A 17,457-nucleotide genomic window follows, 5' to 3' on the forward strand; every position below is an offset into this window, starting at 1 on the left:
GTTTAATAAACTCAGCCGTCTGCTCCTTGCTATCTAAATTATAACAGGACCTGCCGTAAACTCTCGACCGTCTCACACTTCTGTTTAATCAGTTTTCTATTTGACGTTTATTCAGCTGTGTGAAAGCCCCGGAGGAACCCACCCGATGGATTAATAAAGTTTTATTTAATCTAATCTAATCTAATAACTTTGATCTCAGCCAAATCGATTTACTCTGGAACAAATAAAACACCGAAAAAAGCCAAACAATTACATTTTAAGTTATCCGAGTGACCTATATATCATGTTTAACCTGAGTAACAAAAGACAGCGGGGGTCTGAAAACGATGAAGCCGGGAGTCCGCTGCTCTCGCTGGCTCGAGTGACCATTGAACCCCCCAGCTAGCTATTGAGCGGGTGGGTAACAGACGTCTCCGAAAACGTCGAAGCACTTTTGCAAATATGTGATGTCTTGATAAACTGAGCAGATATTTGAAGTTTACACAGCTACTTTCTCGCCTGAAAATATGTTAAAAGTTTATTTTGTGACCCAGAAAGATTAATAAGAGTAATAATAAAAATAAGCATCTGCCGCCATTGTTGGAAACCAGAATTGGCTGGGCCGCGCTATGAATTCTGGGATATGGTGGGCCACGAAGGACACACCCGACCCATCCTTTGAATTCGGGGAAATGAAGGACACATTTGAAGGAGTCGACGAATTGGGACAGCCTTCGTCGCCTGGCTGTGACGTAATCAGCCTTCAAATGCGGCCTCCGAAGGATGCAGCCGACGTTTTGGGACACAGCTAATATGACACATTACTGAAGTTACATGACATTTTTTCAGTAACAGTAATGTAACATGTAACTGTACTACATTCAGGTCTCCTCATTTTCTTAAATCACCATGGTGATGGCTTTAAAGTATCTTTGGGCTGGTTTACATCTTTTTTCTTTATGTTGTGAGTGTTGTGTTGACAGTTACACGTCTTATGTGTGTCCTCATTAGGACAGGGGTCTGTGTGAGCGAGCCTCAGGTTTATAAGGTAGCTGTAGCAATGCATTTCAGGCCATGTTACAGAGTCACACCAAAGTAACGAGTAGTGGAAAGGGTTACTTTCTCCAGGAAGTCATTAAGTAACATTATGCACTACTTTTAAAAAGTAATATGTCAGCCCAATACTGGTAACTAGCCTACAAACAACATACACAACAAATAATGAAGAGGATTAAAAGTGCCAAGGTGAACGTGAGAGTTGCACTGCATTGTGGGGGGAGTAGTTCATGTACACAGACTTGTAACTTTGCCTCTTTTTGTTACTCTTTTTTGATCCAAATCTAATTTTTTGTGTTCATGATTCACCTTGTGGCTAGTTGGCTTCATTTTAGGGTTACACTTCGGATGTCAGGACTTTTTTGAAGGATTTCACTTCCAGAGCCTCCCTGTTGAGCTCTGTACCCTCAGCGTTTATTCCTGTTTTGGGCTGCCTGATGCTTATTTCGCTCCAGGTTATTCGTGTGTGAGGATGTAGTGGGGTCTCGAGGCACTTGGGAGCTCACATAAACGTCACATGCTTTAGATTTTCATGGAAAGTTGACACACAGCATCCACAGAGAAATCAGATTTAAGTTTACAATCCTTAAAAAATAGAAAAAAGAAGCATTGAACTCATAATCAGTACGACTCAGTAGATTGGAGTTCTTTGAAATGAACTTTAATGTGAAGTGAAAATGTTTTAGTTTGTAATTTCACATAATCCTGTCCAGGTTTGTCCAAACTAAAACATGTACATGTTAAACTTTACCCAATGGTGAAAATAAAACGTAGGATTATTTGAGCTTGAGCTAATCACCCACTATCGCGGGTCACATGACTGCTGCTGCATGGCCCTGGATGGAGCACAGAGGTACCTGCACGTGATTTAGTACGACTTTGACGTCTTTATGTGAACTTTTGAGTTTCTCCCCCACGCGCTTTTCTTCGCTTCATCCCCGAAAACAAAGTGACTACTTCAGCAACACCTCCCTGGAAACGGTAGCACAGTCTTCCACAGCCACCTCCCCAGCTTCTGGCTGACCCTATGCATCCTCCCTCTTTGAAATCGCGTGCAGAGCTCTCGCGATAGATGAAGCAGCTGCGCGTGTAGCGTGTGTGGGTTTAAGTGGACGGTTTCTTATCTTTTTAGCCCCCGAAACTCCGCGCAAACGATAAAGGAGCGGCGTGAAAGCGGGTTTCTTTGAGAGAATCTGAAGCGAGGCAGGAAACGCAGGGACTTTCTGACTGTGAGAGGACACGCTGGGTGAAAATGTCAATACTTTGGGAACGAAAGTTGCCTAAAAGTGAATATTTTTGCGCATTAAAGCAGAAATCTGCGGCGCACGCGAGTTAAATTGCGCGCCGCGAGGCGTCTGCGGACTTTTGAAGTTTATATTTTTGGTTTCGGAGCTCTCAGGTGGGATCGTTTCCTGCTCCATCACGGCTGGAATAAGTAATCCAGTAACGGCTGTCCGTGTGTCTGTGCGTACTGACTGAGATGCTTGGTGGCCACGTCCCCTTGGAAACTGGAGACAACACGTGATGAGCTTTACTTATCAGGTTTAGCGAGAGAGTGTGCGCGAGAGCTACCGAGAGAGGGAGGAAGAGGAGGAGGGAGCTGGGAGTTAAAGGAGTTTAAAGTATAAAACATCTCCAGAGCGACATTTTCCTCAACACCAGTCGACTTTTTTCTTTCCTCCTCGGGAGGGAAGAGAGGAAGACAAGCAGCAGCAGCACGGGAGGAGGAGGTGGAGGAGGGGAGGGGAGGGGAGAAAAGGAGGAGGAGGAGAAGCCGGAGTAAAGTTTGTCCAAGTTTGCTCATCCATTCGGAATACGCCATTTTGAGTTCTCTCCTCTGCGGAGCAACTTTGCTGCCTCTCGCACCCTTTCTTTTTTTTCATCACCTTCATCATCCCCGATCACCGCCGTTCATCTACCATCATCATCATCAGCCCCCCCATCCATCACCACCACCACCATCATCCTCGCCACGATGTCTCGGCGCAAGCAGCCCAACCCCAACAAAGTGAAGCGTAAGTGTCCTTTTCGTCTCCATCGCTGAGTTTTGGTGCTGTGCGAGTGTCTGCGCAGGCTCCCCGCGCTGTTTGCGCCTCTCGGGGAGAACTTTGCGCCTGTTTGTGCTGCCAGGGGTGAAGTTTGAGCGGAGATGTGGAGACGGTAAGGGTGGCGTTACTACTTTTCTCTCCTCTCTGGGCTGCTTCCTAGTTTGATGCGCATCCAAGCGGTGGAATTCAGCCGTGTGTGTGTCTCTTCCTCATTCAGCAACTTGTTGTTTTTCGACTTTTGGTGCAACTTTATCGCCCCGTGTGCACGTTTAGGGCAGTTATTCGGCGGTTTTTGCCTCGCGGGGAGGGTGTTAGGAGGTGGGGGGGAGGTCAAAGTCTGCAGCTCGCAGCCGGAGTCGAGCATCCATATCTCGGATGCACTTTGGTCGAAGCCTCGGGGCTAGTGGCCATGTGTAAAACTAAGCGCTCAAGCGAACGGCAACCGACGGAGTACTTCCTCAGAGAGACTTCTTCAAAGTAAAACAACCTGTTGCACACGGAGAACCGTAGGGGTTACCTCGCGTTTTGTGTTAGAAAGCGCTCTGGCCTGAAAGCGATTCAGACTTCATCTTTGAGGCTAATAGTTTTAACTGAGTTTGCTGATGCTTCTCTTTGTAAATGATGGTTTTCTCACCGTGCCGTGTGGCTCTACGTGCTCTTTACGTGCTTGTGGAGGTCTGATAGGTGCAAATACATCTAAAGCAGGTTAAATGGTAAAGTTGTTCATTTTATTGTGAAAATCCCATCACATTGCTTCTATATTTAACTCTTTTATGTGCGAAAGAAGTCACAAAAGCCTCCTTTATTTAGTATAATGTACACACATCCGCAAACGTGTGGATGTGGGTTTAAATCTGTAGGCTCAATAAAAGAAAATATAGCTTTTATTTTGGTGGCTCGACTTCCGCTAATGGCAGCGAGCTCGACGCCAGCGCGATGACCTTGCCCAGACATATTTAGGCAGAAAGGGACCCCCGTTCATTCACGAACCGGCCCAACACGGCGGCGAGGCGGCCGAACCCGCCGTCCCGCTCCGCCTGCGCCAGTTTTTGCGGTAGTTGGGCGACTTTTCGCCGCGTTCCCGACACTTTTCCACAGTCTGTGGTTACGCGCAGCAGCAGCATCGACGTGACGCCTGTTGCATCCACCTTCTCCTCCTCCTCCTCCCCCGTCCTCGAGCTCCGTCTTTTCTGTCTTTCGACATCGTCCTCGGTTCTAACTTCCATTTTAAACGGTAACCACCGGGCGCCCCCCCCCCCCCGGTTTCAACCGCCCCCAGCCCCAAACCGTCGACTTGGAGAACTTTTTCGCGGCGCTGTTAGCCGTTAGCCTCGTCGTCGTGTTTTTTTTTCCTTTTTTCCGCGTTGGTACACGACGGAGGATGCTGGCCGGGCTGTTAAATAACTCCCATAACGCGGTTTACTGTGTCAAAGAGGCGCTGTTATCGGTGTCCGGGTCAATGATTGATGGCCGCGGAGTTCGAGGAGGGAGAGGAGATGGACCGATGGCGTTTTTCTCGGTCTCAGGCTGGATTGGTTAGATAATGGTTGCTAGGGATTTTCTCTCTCTCTCCATGTTGGCCCAGTGTCTCTCTACCTCTGCACCTCCCTGCTGAGGAACTTTAACCTCACTGTAAGAGCAGTCTGTCATTGTTTAAAGCACGGAGGCCATCGCGGCTCTCAGATACAACACACTTTTATACACAATAAATGGACTTTTACTCTAATTACATTAAGTACAGCGACTCTGTGGTGACTTTATGGCGTTAACTGTAACTTTTACTCCCTTTAAATAGTTTTGGCTTGTATGTTTTGGAGCACAGTCCAACAGTAGTTATTTGTGTCCACAGTTCATTAAAAGTTGAATAAAGTCGCTTTAAAGTGGGTTTATATTCATGTGAGTGGGCTTGTTTTTGGTACTTTAGTTTCTGGAGAATAAATCCTTTTAATTTTCCTTCTGTTTAACGTTTTCTCCAATTACACTGAACAAAATGGACCCATTTTATGGTTCAGTGTTGGGTGTAAATTGTTAAGTTATAGAAGAAAAAGTTGATTTGAGCTCATTTTGTTGGCGTTTGTGTGTATCTGCTAGTGTTTAGCTCAGCCTATGACTGCTGTCGGCACAGTGTGGCTAAGATGGCTAACTTTCAGTGCTTTTTACAAAGTTTCGTAAGAATACAAAACGTGCTTTTACTCTAATTACTTAAACAGTACAGACTTTTTGGCAATGTGTCGTAACTTGTGAGTGATTAATAAGAAATACGTCCTCCTTTAGTTCAGCATCCTCAGGGGAATTTGGGTGGTGTCCCACTTTACTTGAACCTATTTATTGACTTTTGTTAGTATGTTTTGGCTTTAACATAATCCCATCATCGGTAATTAAGGCCATGATTCACTTAAAGTGGGTTTATGGGTGCTCCTGTGGGGTTTTCTGTAAGTTTAGCTATTTTTTTCTTCCATAGTCTTTCTCAGCTGCAGTTTTTTTTTTTTTTTAAACAAATCCATCTTAAGTTGAGGAACAGCGAGTCTTTGGTGACCTTATCACTTCCTGGAGGACTTTCAAGCTAACTTTTAGTCCCCCCTCCCTTCATGTGGTCTGGATTGACCGGTAGCTTGTTTGGCTAATGTTAGCGATCTCCACGCAGGTATCACTGCTTCATTTTGTCACTTTTCTTCAAACATTTTGCTGTCTAACGCACTCCTGTAACGTCTGTTTGTTGCTGCAGCTCAGCTCCGCTTACACAGACGCACTTTAAAGTGGATTTATGGGTTTCATTAGTGACTTTGGCTTCTTTCAATGGCAGTTAGCGATGCTCTGTTTCCATATTTGTCAAGCAGTAACTATTACTGAGTTTTGGCAAGATGATTGTGACTTTACTTCTATAATTACAATCTTTAGTGCTCTGGTAGCTCTCTAAAAGGAAATTATGGTGATTTTGTAACACTTTTACCCACAATCGGTTTGTTTTTTTTTTCAAATTTTTTGCAGAAAGTTAAATTTCTCTTTGTTTTATCTATAGAAATGCATTTGTTCCCTACATGCTCACACTTCCACAGAGTGTTTGTGGAGTTTTTAAACCCTGTGATGTTCCTGAAATGCTCTTAAACTGTGTTCGATCTGCTGAAGAGTGGAGATTTGGAGCATTATTTTCTGCAGTTTCTCACTGTAGCTTCATTTAAAGTTTTTGTTTTAATTGCTTTTGACTCTTTCATGGAAACATCTGTCAGCCCCGCGCTGCAGGAAGAATCATATTTGTGCGACTCAGACGTGTGTGTTGTACATTTATTGTGTTTTATGGCAGCTTTTGCCCCTGTGGGGTCACTTTAGTGCATCTGTTGGGTTTCTTGCACACATGTGTATAATGCATTTGTAGGTGTCAGCAGAGGCTGTTTGGATCTGTGATCGATGCACGAGTTCAAACAGACTTTGACCTAGTTTATGGACATCTTTTATGGTGGATCGTCGGTGCTGAGCTGACGGCAGCTTCGTGGTAGATCATGTGTAACGAGTGGAAGGTTTCCTGCAACGAAGAGCCGAATATTCCCGCTGCGTTTGGTCCTCCTCTCCTCCTCTGCTGTGAGGAGGAGGAAGGATCCGGATGAGCAGTTAGCATTCCATTACGAAATTCAACACTGAGGCCGAGCTGGGCCTCGGCGACAGGCGCTGATCTCTCTCTGTTTCTCTCACGGACTGGCTCTTCTTGCTGAGGGGGAAATGTTACCTCCCAGCTTCACGGAGCAGCGGCAGCAGCAGAGGCGGCGGTGTTTTTCAGATGGAGATGTAACGCTGGGAGGGAGGCGGGGAGGGTCAGTCAAACATGAAAGCGGGAGCTGCGGTGCTGAAAACTTTCCTCTGTGGGTCTGATTCCTGCAGCTGCCCGATGGATCCATCATCTGTTGTTGTGCTGCTGATGTTCGACTGAGTGGCTGAGAGTTCAGCGCTTTACAAACTCTGAGCGCGAGCGGGGACATCAAAGAAGCGCATCTTCTGCTGGTTCGTGTTACTGCGTGCTGTTCACGATGGTCGCCGTGTCACCTGTAGAAATGCCTACGCACGCTCATCCTGACGTCATGGCCTGGTCTGTCCCGCCTCAGCCTGTTACCTTGAAGGGTCGCCGGTCTGGTGCTCCAGGCGGGGCAGAAAACCAGCGGCCATGTTGAACAGACGCCCAGGCTTCACGAGGCCGATGATGTCACTCTGTCCTGGGTTAACAGCTCGGTTTCTTTGGCTTTTACTCGGGTGTCTGAGACGACCATATTAGGGACATCCTCTCTCTGTGACATCATCAGCTCCAAGAGGGGAAAAAGTGTCTGCAGCCTGAGTGCAGCTTTAACACGGTTCATGTGGCAGCGCGAGCAGATGTTTGTTTGGTAACGTTGGATCCTGTTATTGGTGCAGAGCGTCCAACAGGCTGAGGTCATCACAGCAGCCCGGCGGCTGCTCCTTCTTTGTGTCCTCGCAACAACAGTAAAAAAGTCACAAATCTTGGTGTTTATTATCTACACAACAATCTCACACGTCTGTATCACAGCAATAATAAATCCACCCTGAGGCTCTTCACTGCACACTCCTCATCCTCCTTTTCTTCTTCTGTGGCAAACGTTTAAAATGCTGACAAGTGATGATGTAGTCGATGATGTATCCCACTCTCACACGCACGCACACGTGCACACACACGCACGCACACACACACGCGCACGCACACACACACGCACACGCGCGCACACACACACGCGCACGCGCACACACACACACACACACACAAAGAGTTTCTTGTGTTGGTGTGTGACGGTATGCTCCATTGTGAGTGGTTATTGCTACACACACACACTCAGCCTGTGTTCATGTAAAGACATGATGCAGCATGAAGGAGGAGGAGTGAAACCAACTGACTGTGACTCCTCTTTATCTCCTCCTCATCACCTCCCTGTGCTCTGATCTGCAGTTTCACCTCCTCTGGAAGCTCTGTCTGATAAATGACACGAGCAGCAGCATCTCTGAACCCTCGTCAGGATTTATTATTGCAGCAGCTCAGTCACAGCTCAGTCACAGCTCGGTGTGGCTGTGAGCAAACCTCTTTATTCACTTTATAATTATAGAAAGTTTATAATTAAAGCTCAAATCTTTAATTGTTTATTTTGAATAATAAATGTTTGTGTGTTTATCCTGATTGTGTTAAATTGAACTCAAACACAGTAATGTCGTTCACTACAAAATACACGTGATTCAGTTTATTTATTTATTTTAGTGAATAAAAATGTTTTTAGATTAAATTTTTAGAAATCTATTAAATAAAAGTGACACAGTGTTTATTACACGTTTGGCATTTATTTCAAGAATATGTGTGATGAAGTTTTACATGGAAAAAGGTTTCAAACGTCCTCTGTGCTGCCGTCATAAGTGTGTGTGTGTGTGTGTGTGTGTGTGTGTGTGCGCGTGTGTGTGCGTGTGTGTGTGTGTGTGTGTGTGCGCGTGTGTGTGAGAGAGCTAATGGGGAGTTTCAGAGGGACTTTTGTGTTCACAGGGACAAAAGTGAAGCAGCTAATTAATAGCTGTCGTCCTCCCTCTGAGACGCCATTATCCACACACACACACACACACACACACACACAGACACACACAGACACACACACAGTCTATTGATTTCCTGTGTTTCTGTCTCGTGATAATTGCGTGGATTTGTCACAATGTTTCCAACTTGTTGATGCTGCGTCTCAGCCAATCAGAGCGCAGCTGCTAGATGAGTGAATGCAGCACCTCCACACGCAGCGGGGGGAGGAGGGGGAGGATGTTACTACACCTCTTTTCTTTCCCTCTCCTCGGTGTCTCCGCCTCTATTTATGGACTCGCCTTTTTTAGATAAGATTATGTTTCCTGACCTGCAGCAGCAGCAGGAGGAGGAGGAGGAGCAGTGAGTTTGGGGTCAAAGTTCACTCTGAAACTGGACCTGCTATCTGCTCCTGTTCTACACCTTTACGGTCTCTTTGATTAGTTTAACAGCGAGTCATCAGTTAGTCACATCATCGCCGTTTGAACCAATCAGCCAGTAACGTTTGCTTCTCGGCTCGTTTCCTTTGTTCCCTTTGATTCGTCAGCGAGCCGCTCCGATCGATTGATTGGTTGATCAGCTGACTGACGCAGTTAGTCCCTGTACAGGAAAAGTAGAGGATATCTTCAAGGTTTCATCACCTCGAAACTGCAGCTTTAAACGCCTTCAGTTATCAATCAGCTGCTGATGACCTGATCGATCACTTGTCCCGAGAATACTCAGGAAAACTGCATCTGCAGACTTTTTCTTGGTTATTTGAAACTGATGAAGACGTTGAATCAGTTTAGTCAGAGATTCATCCAGTAAAACTTCTGAGGACCAGACGAAGTCCAGTTTATGTGACTCAGAAAACACTCAGCTGTCGGTGCTGCGCTTTGTTGAGCCTGTGACAACCTGCAGCAGCAGGACGTTTCTGCATGGAGTTGGTGGAAAGTCTGTCAGCAGATGACAGTGAAAGGACTCGTTTCTGTGCGTGAAGCTGATCGTGCTAAAGTTTTAGATCCCACCTCCAAAGATGCTCAGTTTGTTCACATTAAACAGGAAGTGTGGTCAGTCGCAGTGACGACTCTGAGCTTCCTGTGGGCTCTCTCTGAGTCTTCATCGGGGTGACATCAGAGTGGGGGAGGTTTGTGACTGTTTGTATGCAGACAGAGAGGTGTGGAGGGGAGGGAAGGGTGGGGGAGGCAGACTCTTACACCTCTGGGTGGACCAAATGGCTCACCTCCCCCTGCTCCTTCACCCAAACCTGAAACGCCCTCTAAAGTGACCGGCTTCACTGTTAAAATCTTTTTATTTTGATAGGTTCACACTTCCTGTCTTTATGAGTTCAAAGTTGTAAGCTTGGCTGATAAAACTGAGCCGCAGCAGACGGTGAAGACTACACGTGGAGGAAGAGGCGAGGTTGTTTAAAAGTGTCTTCTCTTCTTTTCTGCTTTCGAATGAAAAAGGAACAAAAACCTGCTTTTCAGCAGTTTGTTGTTCACAGCACAGAGAGAAGCCGCCTCACGTTTTATTTGATTTCCTTTCTTAATCCGGACGAGAACGATGACATCAGCAGCTGCAGTCCAACAGCCCGAGTCCACCCGAGGGTCTGTGGGTAGCTGATGGTGACATTTACACAGAAGAAACTTTAATGATGTTCACGTGAATACAAACACACCCGTCTGAGCGCCCGAGAACACAAACCAAACCCTTCACGAGAACACAGCCGACGTAGGACATGATGCAAAAAGTCAGATCTGGGTGTCCCTGTAACGTGGCGGTACTTTGGCGTTCCCGTCTCATTGGTGATTTTGCATCAGCAAAGCTCTTTCATTAGCTTGACCTGAGCCGTCGGCGGGGAGCTTCATGCCTCTGACACATGCTTGGGTCTGAAGGCTCCACTGTCTGATTTCCACCCAGGTCAGGTCGTGGTTCACCCGGGCCACTTTTTACCTGCACTTAACTATGACACATATAAATAATAAATCCACCTCGTGTCATTTATGTGTTACACCTGCTTACCTGCTGCTTTCATACAGCCTTGTTTAAGGTGAACCTGCCAGAGGAGGAGTCATTCATACGCCCGCATCTCGGTTTGGTTTTTCCACAATAATGCAGAATGTCATGAAGAAACCATAAAGAACGCTGACTTGAGTTTGAATCTATTTGAATCTATTTATTTAAAAGGGACAGTGCAGTTAAACATAGTTCAAGTGCAAGACATGAGACTGATGTGCCGCACAGGTTTAGAGCTGCTGCTAATTTTCAACAATTGTCCCTTGTTGGGCTCACAATCTAAATAAATCCATATTACAATAAAACTTTTTCATGAAACCAAATTACATCAAATACAATTACAATTGATAGACAAAATTAAAATCATCAGATAAAATGACTACAACTTTGGTTTCCCTTTAACCTTCAGTGTAAAGGATCTAATGTCTGTGATCAGTTTGATATCGGCTGGAAGTGTGTTGAACGTCCTTCCTTTGGAGTTCGCCACATTTTACCGAGACAAAGGAAACTACACAGCAGGGAACCTTCTGCCTCTAAAACAAGACTTCATGTAAAAAATCATCATAGCTGATGAAGAAGCGCCGTCATTGGACGACAAACTGATGAGCTGCTCTGTGAGGCCTGAACACTGAGACGAGGAGAGGATGGGTGTCATTCGAGATGTGGGATGAATAGCACTAAAGTAGGACACACACACACACACACACACACACACACACACACACACACACACACACACACACACACACACACACACACACACACTGATGGGAGGAGGCCATCAAATGACACACTAAACTGGGTTTAAATTTAGGTGAGCTGCAGCTACCCTACACACACACATATTTGTACACCTGTCTTTGTGGGGACGTGCAGTTAATGCCTTTGTAATCCAGGACCCCTATTTTAATGTGTTTTTAAACATGAATCTGATTGTAAGATAAAGTCAGGACATCTCGTCTGAACCCTCAAACAGCCTCTGAAGGTGTGTCTCCGCTCACCATGGCCCACTCACACAGACCACCGTCTTTATATAGCGGTGAACGCACTAAAGTTAGCCTGAGTCAATATTACAGTGGTCTGTGTTTAGCTGCTCTGCTGTCAGATGCTTCACAAGACTGATTGTTGTTCACATCAGTGTTTAAGTAAAGTCTGTTTGGCTCATTTAGAGACATTTACAGTAAACCATCATTTGTGATCAAGTTTTCAAAGTACACAACGTTCCTGCTCTGAGAGTTTACTCAGTGTTGTTTAATGAGTGAAAAGTCAGAGGGAAAGTTTCAAGTATTGATTAATTTCCTACACAAAGAGGTTAAAGGTAGTAAAAGAAATCTGTGAATGTTTGAAAGTTTTAACAGGACCCAACAAAGGAGCAGAAAGCATCATTGTCGTGTTGGACTTTCTCTCCTGATCTAAGACTTCACATCTAGTGAAAACGTGGAAACGTGTTAGTTTGTTGTAGTAAACTTTAGTTCCACGTTTTTAGGAGAGCCTGACTTTCTGCCGGGCGTCAGCAGAGGAGCAGGCCTGAGGATATAAACGTTGAATCAGCAGAAACTGGTGTTTGTTTCAGCCGCTGCGTTTCTTGACCTGATGAGCTGTTGCAGAGGTGCGTTTGCGTAACTCTGCTTGTTTGGTGTTCCTAACCCCCCTCAAACTGTTGTTTTTAGTCACCTGTGCAGGTTTTTAACTCTCCCGGTGAAGCCGTTTTCTTTAAGCCGACCTTTCTGCGAGCAGATGTGTGAATAGTTGTCATAAAAGGAGTCGGACTGTGCAGCATGAAGCAGTTTTCCCTGCAGCAGCATCCTCTCTGCTCGTGCTGAAGGACTTTTCCCTCCTCGACTATCATCTGTGTGTTTTTGGTGAAAGTTTCCTGGAAGCTCAGCAGAAGATGAACAACATCTCTGACGTTACATAACGCTGCCTCTCTGATAATAAAGGCTTCACCGACTCGCACACACAGAAAGAGGGGAGCTATTGTTTCTCCACTTCCTCCCTCTCCTCCTCTGCTCTCCTGATGAGAGGCTGCTCCACTTCCTGTTAACCCCTTCTGTTCTCGTCTTTCTCCTCTTCCTCTTCGAGGGATGTTTGCTGTGGGTTAGCATCTAAAAACTTTTAACTGGCGTCATCTTGCTCTAATGCAAAACTGCATTCAGAAAACGTTGTTTTTAGGTTGCAGGTTAGCTTCTCTGCTGGTGTTGTTGGTATTAAAGGGAATTAGGATTGTTTGTTCTATGAACCAAGTTAATTATTGACAATAATTATCAGATGCTCTCCTGATCTGAGCTGGTAATTAGTGTAAAAGTCACAGATGTGTAGAGATTGTATAAATGCTTTTGCCACGAGCGTCTAACAGCTAAAAACCCAGTTAGCCTGGCGTGGTGTGAGGCATGTCGATGTCCTGAGCATTCACTCTGTAGTTCTGCTAATTCAGGCAGTTTTTTGCCATTAAAAGTATCCAGATTACACTTCAGCAGCTCCTGTTTGAAGACATCCTTAAACTGTTATTTGTATCAGGCTAGTTTTGCATGTTTGGCTCTGTAAATATGAACATTTGGGGCTTTTTGTAGTTTTTAATTAAATATCGATATTTTATGGTTCTAACTGCTTGTTAAACTCGGATGTATAACCCAGTTTAAAGGCTGTTTAGCTAACTGTTCCCTATTAAAGACAGCTGAATTAGCCGTTAGCAGCTCCTGCTAGACTCGTGGATGTTGTAATTATTGCGCTTCTTCAGTTATAATTGGCACTTTTCTTCCTTACTAAGCAGCTTCATGGACGTTTACGTTCATGGACGTGAGGACGGCGTGTCCTCAGACAGCGCTCGCCCGTCTCTGTGTGCTTCACGTGTGCGCGCAGAAACTTTGGTGCTTCAAACCGCGAGTGGCCCGTCAGTCTTTGAGGCATAAAATCATAAAAGTGCAGATAAGCTGCTCCAAGCATCCTCCTCCTCCACCTCCTCCACCTCGCGCCTTTCATCTGCTCGGCCCCCACCCTCCTCTAAACGTCCTCCTCGCCCTCCTCCCTCCATCCGCCGTGACATTCTTTCACAGTCGAGGCGCTCGGACTTTGTACTCGCAGTAAATACGGCTTTATTTGCTGTGAACAGGGTGAAGGTGTGTGTGTGTGTGTATGTGTGTGTGTGTGTGTGTGTGTGTGTGTGTGTGTGTGTGTGTGTGTGTATCAGCCATCACACACGCGCTGCAGTGGTAGTTAGCTTCACAAGCTGCTTATCAGCAAGACGCTCTCACCACACCCACACACACACACACCCACACACACACACACACTCAGAACTGCTGGCATCCCACACAACAGGTCTGTCCTCCACCCCTCCTCCAGCCATCTATCCATCCATCAGCTCCTCTTCACTGTGAGGCAGCTCCACCCTGCAGCGCGTTTAGCAGAGCATCCAAACACATTTTTCTTCACAAACATGAGCTCGATAAAACAATCTGAGAAAACAGGAAGGACTCGCTCCTCTTCAAAATAAAACTCAGAGAAAGTCATTGGACATCTTTAAAGCAGACGGTCTTGTATCAGAGGCCGTCCTGTTTTACCTCTTATATTTAAGTGTCAGGTAACAGACGGGAACAGTAAAAAGGGAAAGCCTTCACAAATACCATGAAACTGAAACTGGTGAGTGTAAAGGCTGAAAATCAAAGTCATTTTCTATAGAGGAAGTCATGTGATGTAGTGGAAAGCAAGCGTCTGTTGTTGCTGTCAGAGTTTGAGGAAATTGTTTGACATTTCTTTGGGTGTAAAAATGTCTCGTTGCTGAAGATGACGTGTTTCAGTCCCGAAAACAAGAGTTTCATGAATAAAGTTTATATTGAAGGAAGAAAAGGTTCCTTTAATCGTGTGACTTCTTCGTTGGTGTAAAGTTGTGAAGATAAAGGTGACCTGCAGTCCTAGAAACGAGCATTTTCTAAACTGAGTTTTGTGCTGGAAACTTCTCTGGGCTTGAATCTCAGCATCTGTTGGTGTAAAAGTTAAAGACAGGAAACCGTTAAACTGTTAAAAAACGAGCGTTTTCGTAGGAGACTTTTGTGTTAGCGAGAGGTAACTTTGTGTCTTAATACTGTCAAACGTGAGCCTTGTTTTTCTAACTTTGTGTGGCTGTAAGTCCTTACAGTGGTAAACATTCAGCAAAGCTGTTATTTGTTGCTGTGAGGCTGTCGTGGTGGCGACGATTTGCAGCTTTAAAGCTCTCTAAGTGTCCCACGTATCTAAAAATGAGCATTTTCTGAGTAGAGTCTGGCAGTGGAGGCAGAGTTGATGCTGTGAAAGTTAAAGTCAGAGCAGCGAGTTTAATGTTTGACCTTGTTGTTGGTGCGAGCGGCGATGATCTCTGAGCTCGCCGTCTCATGGAGGAAAGAGTTAACTGATGCAGCCTGCAGAGTCTTCCCCCTCTCTCTCTGTGCTCTGACTGCTGCTCGCTCGCCCCCCCGCTCACCTTTTCTTGCTGACTAAACAGTTTTGTCAGCTGGCTGCTGCTGAGGATTGGGGAGGAGGGGGAGGAGGAAGAGCGCGAGCATGCAAATAACCGTGGCGGTTAAATCAACAAAGGTAGATTGAGTTTTAACCGCAATCACTACCCCGGTCACTTCAGGAAAGAGTGTGTGTGTGTGTGTGTGTGTGAGAGAGAGAGAGAGAAATGCTCGTTTAGCTGGCACTGTGGGGACCGGTGTTAGATTTAGACTGAGTGAGGTCCTGAAGGTCGGGTTCAGGGTGGTGGCTCGTGTTCAAGTAAGGAGCTAAGGAAAGACGTCCATCCTTTGTTTACACTCTTCTTTCTTTACTCCTATTCCTCCTTATTTCCTGTCCTTGCTGCCTAGTACAGTTATCATACCCCGTTTCCTTGTTGCATCCCCGTCTTCCCTCCTTGTTTGTCTCCTCCTTTTCTCTCCTTGTTATTTCCTTGATTCTTCTTCTTTTTATTGGCCTTTCTCTCCTTAGTTTGCCTCCTTATCTCCTTGTTTCTGTCCCCTTTCTGTTGGCCCTCCAAGTTTTTTTCTCATTTCATTTCCTCCTTTTTGGGCCCTTCTGTGTTTCCTCTGTGGCTCAGTCTTGTCTCCTCGTTTTCTTTTCCATCTTTCGTTCTTGTTCTCGTTCTGTCTTTTTGGCCTCTTTGCATCCTTGTCCACGTCTCCTTGTGTTGTTCTCTCTGTGTTTGTCTCCTTTTTTCATGCACCCTCACCTTGTTTCCTCTCTTGGTTTCCTTACTTTGTTTCTGGCTTCTTCTCCTTGGTTCCTTTGTTTCCTCATTTCCTACCCTCTTTCCTTTTTCTTTCCTGTTTCTTGCATCCTCTTCTACTTTTGACCCCTCCCCCTTTCTGCCTTTCTCTCCTTGTTTCCTTAGTTTGATCCTTTTCTGTCCCCTTGCATCCTCAGGTCAGTTGTCCTGTGCTTGGCCCTCCTGCAGATGTTGTCAGGTGAAGCAGCGGTTTACACAGTGTGTGTGTGTGTGTGTGTGCGCGCGCGCGTTGTTGTTGTTGTTCCGGTGAATGGAGCCTTCACAGCCGTCCTCCATAATCCCGGTAATCTGACTGTTAGCTGTAATCTGACTCACACACGCACACACACACACAGGCTCCGCCCTGCTGTGAACAGGTACCGCTGTTTGTTCTGCAAACACAGGACACGCCTCGTTGCCATGGCAACTGCAGCACCGACATGCCTCCAGACTTTTTTCTTTTCTGGACTCGAGCAGGTGACGTCCACGTTTACCTGCACGTGCGATCGAGGAGGAGGGTTAGAGAGGTCCTTGCCTCCTCCTCCACTTTGTCTTGTTTCCTCTCCTTGCATCCTTCCCTGAGCTCTGCTGCCGTCGTCTTTAACGCCACCGTCACAGATGATAAAGTTTGGTTCAACCAGCGCCTGATTTAATTTCATTTAACTGTTACTGAAGCCTGATGATGTCATCATTACAGACTGTACATAAAAGACAGACTGAGTGATGAGTGAGCCTGCGAGTTTTGCTATGTTTCCATGGTTACCAGTTTTGGGGCAGTTACACATCTAAAAAAAAAAAATGAACTGAATGTTGAAAAACAGATCATCCATCCACAGCCACAGGGGGCGGAGCCTGTCCCAGCTGGGTCTCAGGTCAAATGTCCGAGTCGACACAGGCGGTTTTTCAGGTTTCTGCCTGTTGTTAGAAAAACAAGGAGCAGTTTTCATCATCGAGTCATCGTTTCCATCAGTTTTCACATTAAAATAGAGGAGAGACTTCATCCAGATCACTCCTCCTCCTCCCAGGGCTCGCAAAATCGCTAGCCCGGCATCCCAGGGCTAGCGATATCTCCGATCAGGCGACCAAAATCTATCTCAGCCCCGCCCGTCGGGCTATCGACCGGAGATATCGCTAGCTAGACGTCGGGCTAGCGAGCCCTGCCTCCGCTGCTATTCTTCATCTTGCTTCTCCTTATTTCTGTGCTTTTATTTTGAAGTGACAATATTTACAGTTACTGATGACACACACACACACACACACACACACACACACACGTTGGTGTTGATGAAGTAATTTGGAGGACAGGGTCTGTGTGTGTGTGTGTGTGTGTGTGTGTGTGTGTGTGTGTGTGTGTGTGTGCTCTCAGGTGTGACTTGGGGGTTGTGGCAGTAGGTGTGCCCACCCGACTCCATTCAGCTTTCAGAGCAGAATAACAATAAACCCTCCCATGGGAAAGTGCTGGTGTCACACGCACACACACACAGCTTTGTGTGTGTTGCCCCTCAGGCAGACACACAAAAGGCCTCTGAGTCTTTTCATGCAGCTGAAACCTGGTCTTCATCAGCACCACGCCCTGCACACACACACACACA

General features: G+C 46.0%; 1 protein-coding gene across 6 annotated transcripts in view; it reads left to right on the plus strand.

Moving 5' to 3' along the window:
• The first annotated feature begins 2,119 nt into the window (after nt 1-2,119).
• The window catches only part of rreb1a (ras responsive element binding protein 1a), a 54,790-nt gene continuing 39,452 nt past the window's right edge, over nt 2,120-17,457 (plus strand). For 4 of the 6 annotated variants that reach the window (XM_086305611.1, XM_086305614.1, XM_086305609.1 and 1 more), the window contains exon 1: nt 2,120-3,050. Coding sequence is in view for 2 of the 6 variants with exons in the window: in XM_086305609.1 (XP_086161735.1) it covers nt 3,011-3,050 (40 nt within the window). In the remaining 4 variants the exon portion in view is untranslated. Of the gene's footprint in view, nt 3,051-3,176; nt 3,196-9,847; nt 11,312-17,457 lie in introns of those variants that run through there. The other 2 variants (XM_086305612.1, XM_086305613.1) reach the window with 2 other exon arrangements.

This window comes from Aulonocara sp. 'chitande type north' Nkhata Bay, linkage group LG9 (assembly GCF_057382095.1).
Source record: "Aulonocara sp. 'chitande type north' Nkhata Bay isolate Kocher_YH1m ecotype deep benthic linkage group LG9, A_spYH_male_GT1.1, whole genome shotgun sequence".
NCBI lineage: Eukaryota > Metazoa > Chordata > Actinopteri > Cichliformes > Cichlidae > Aulonocara > Aulonocara sp. 'chitande type north' Nkhata Bay.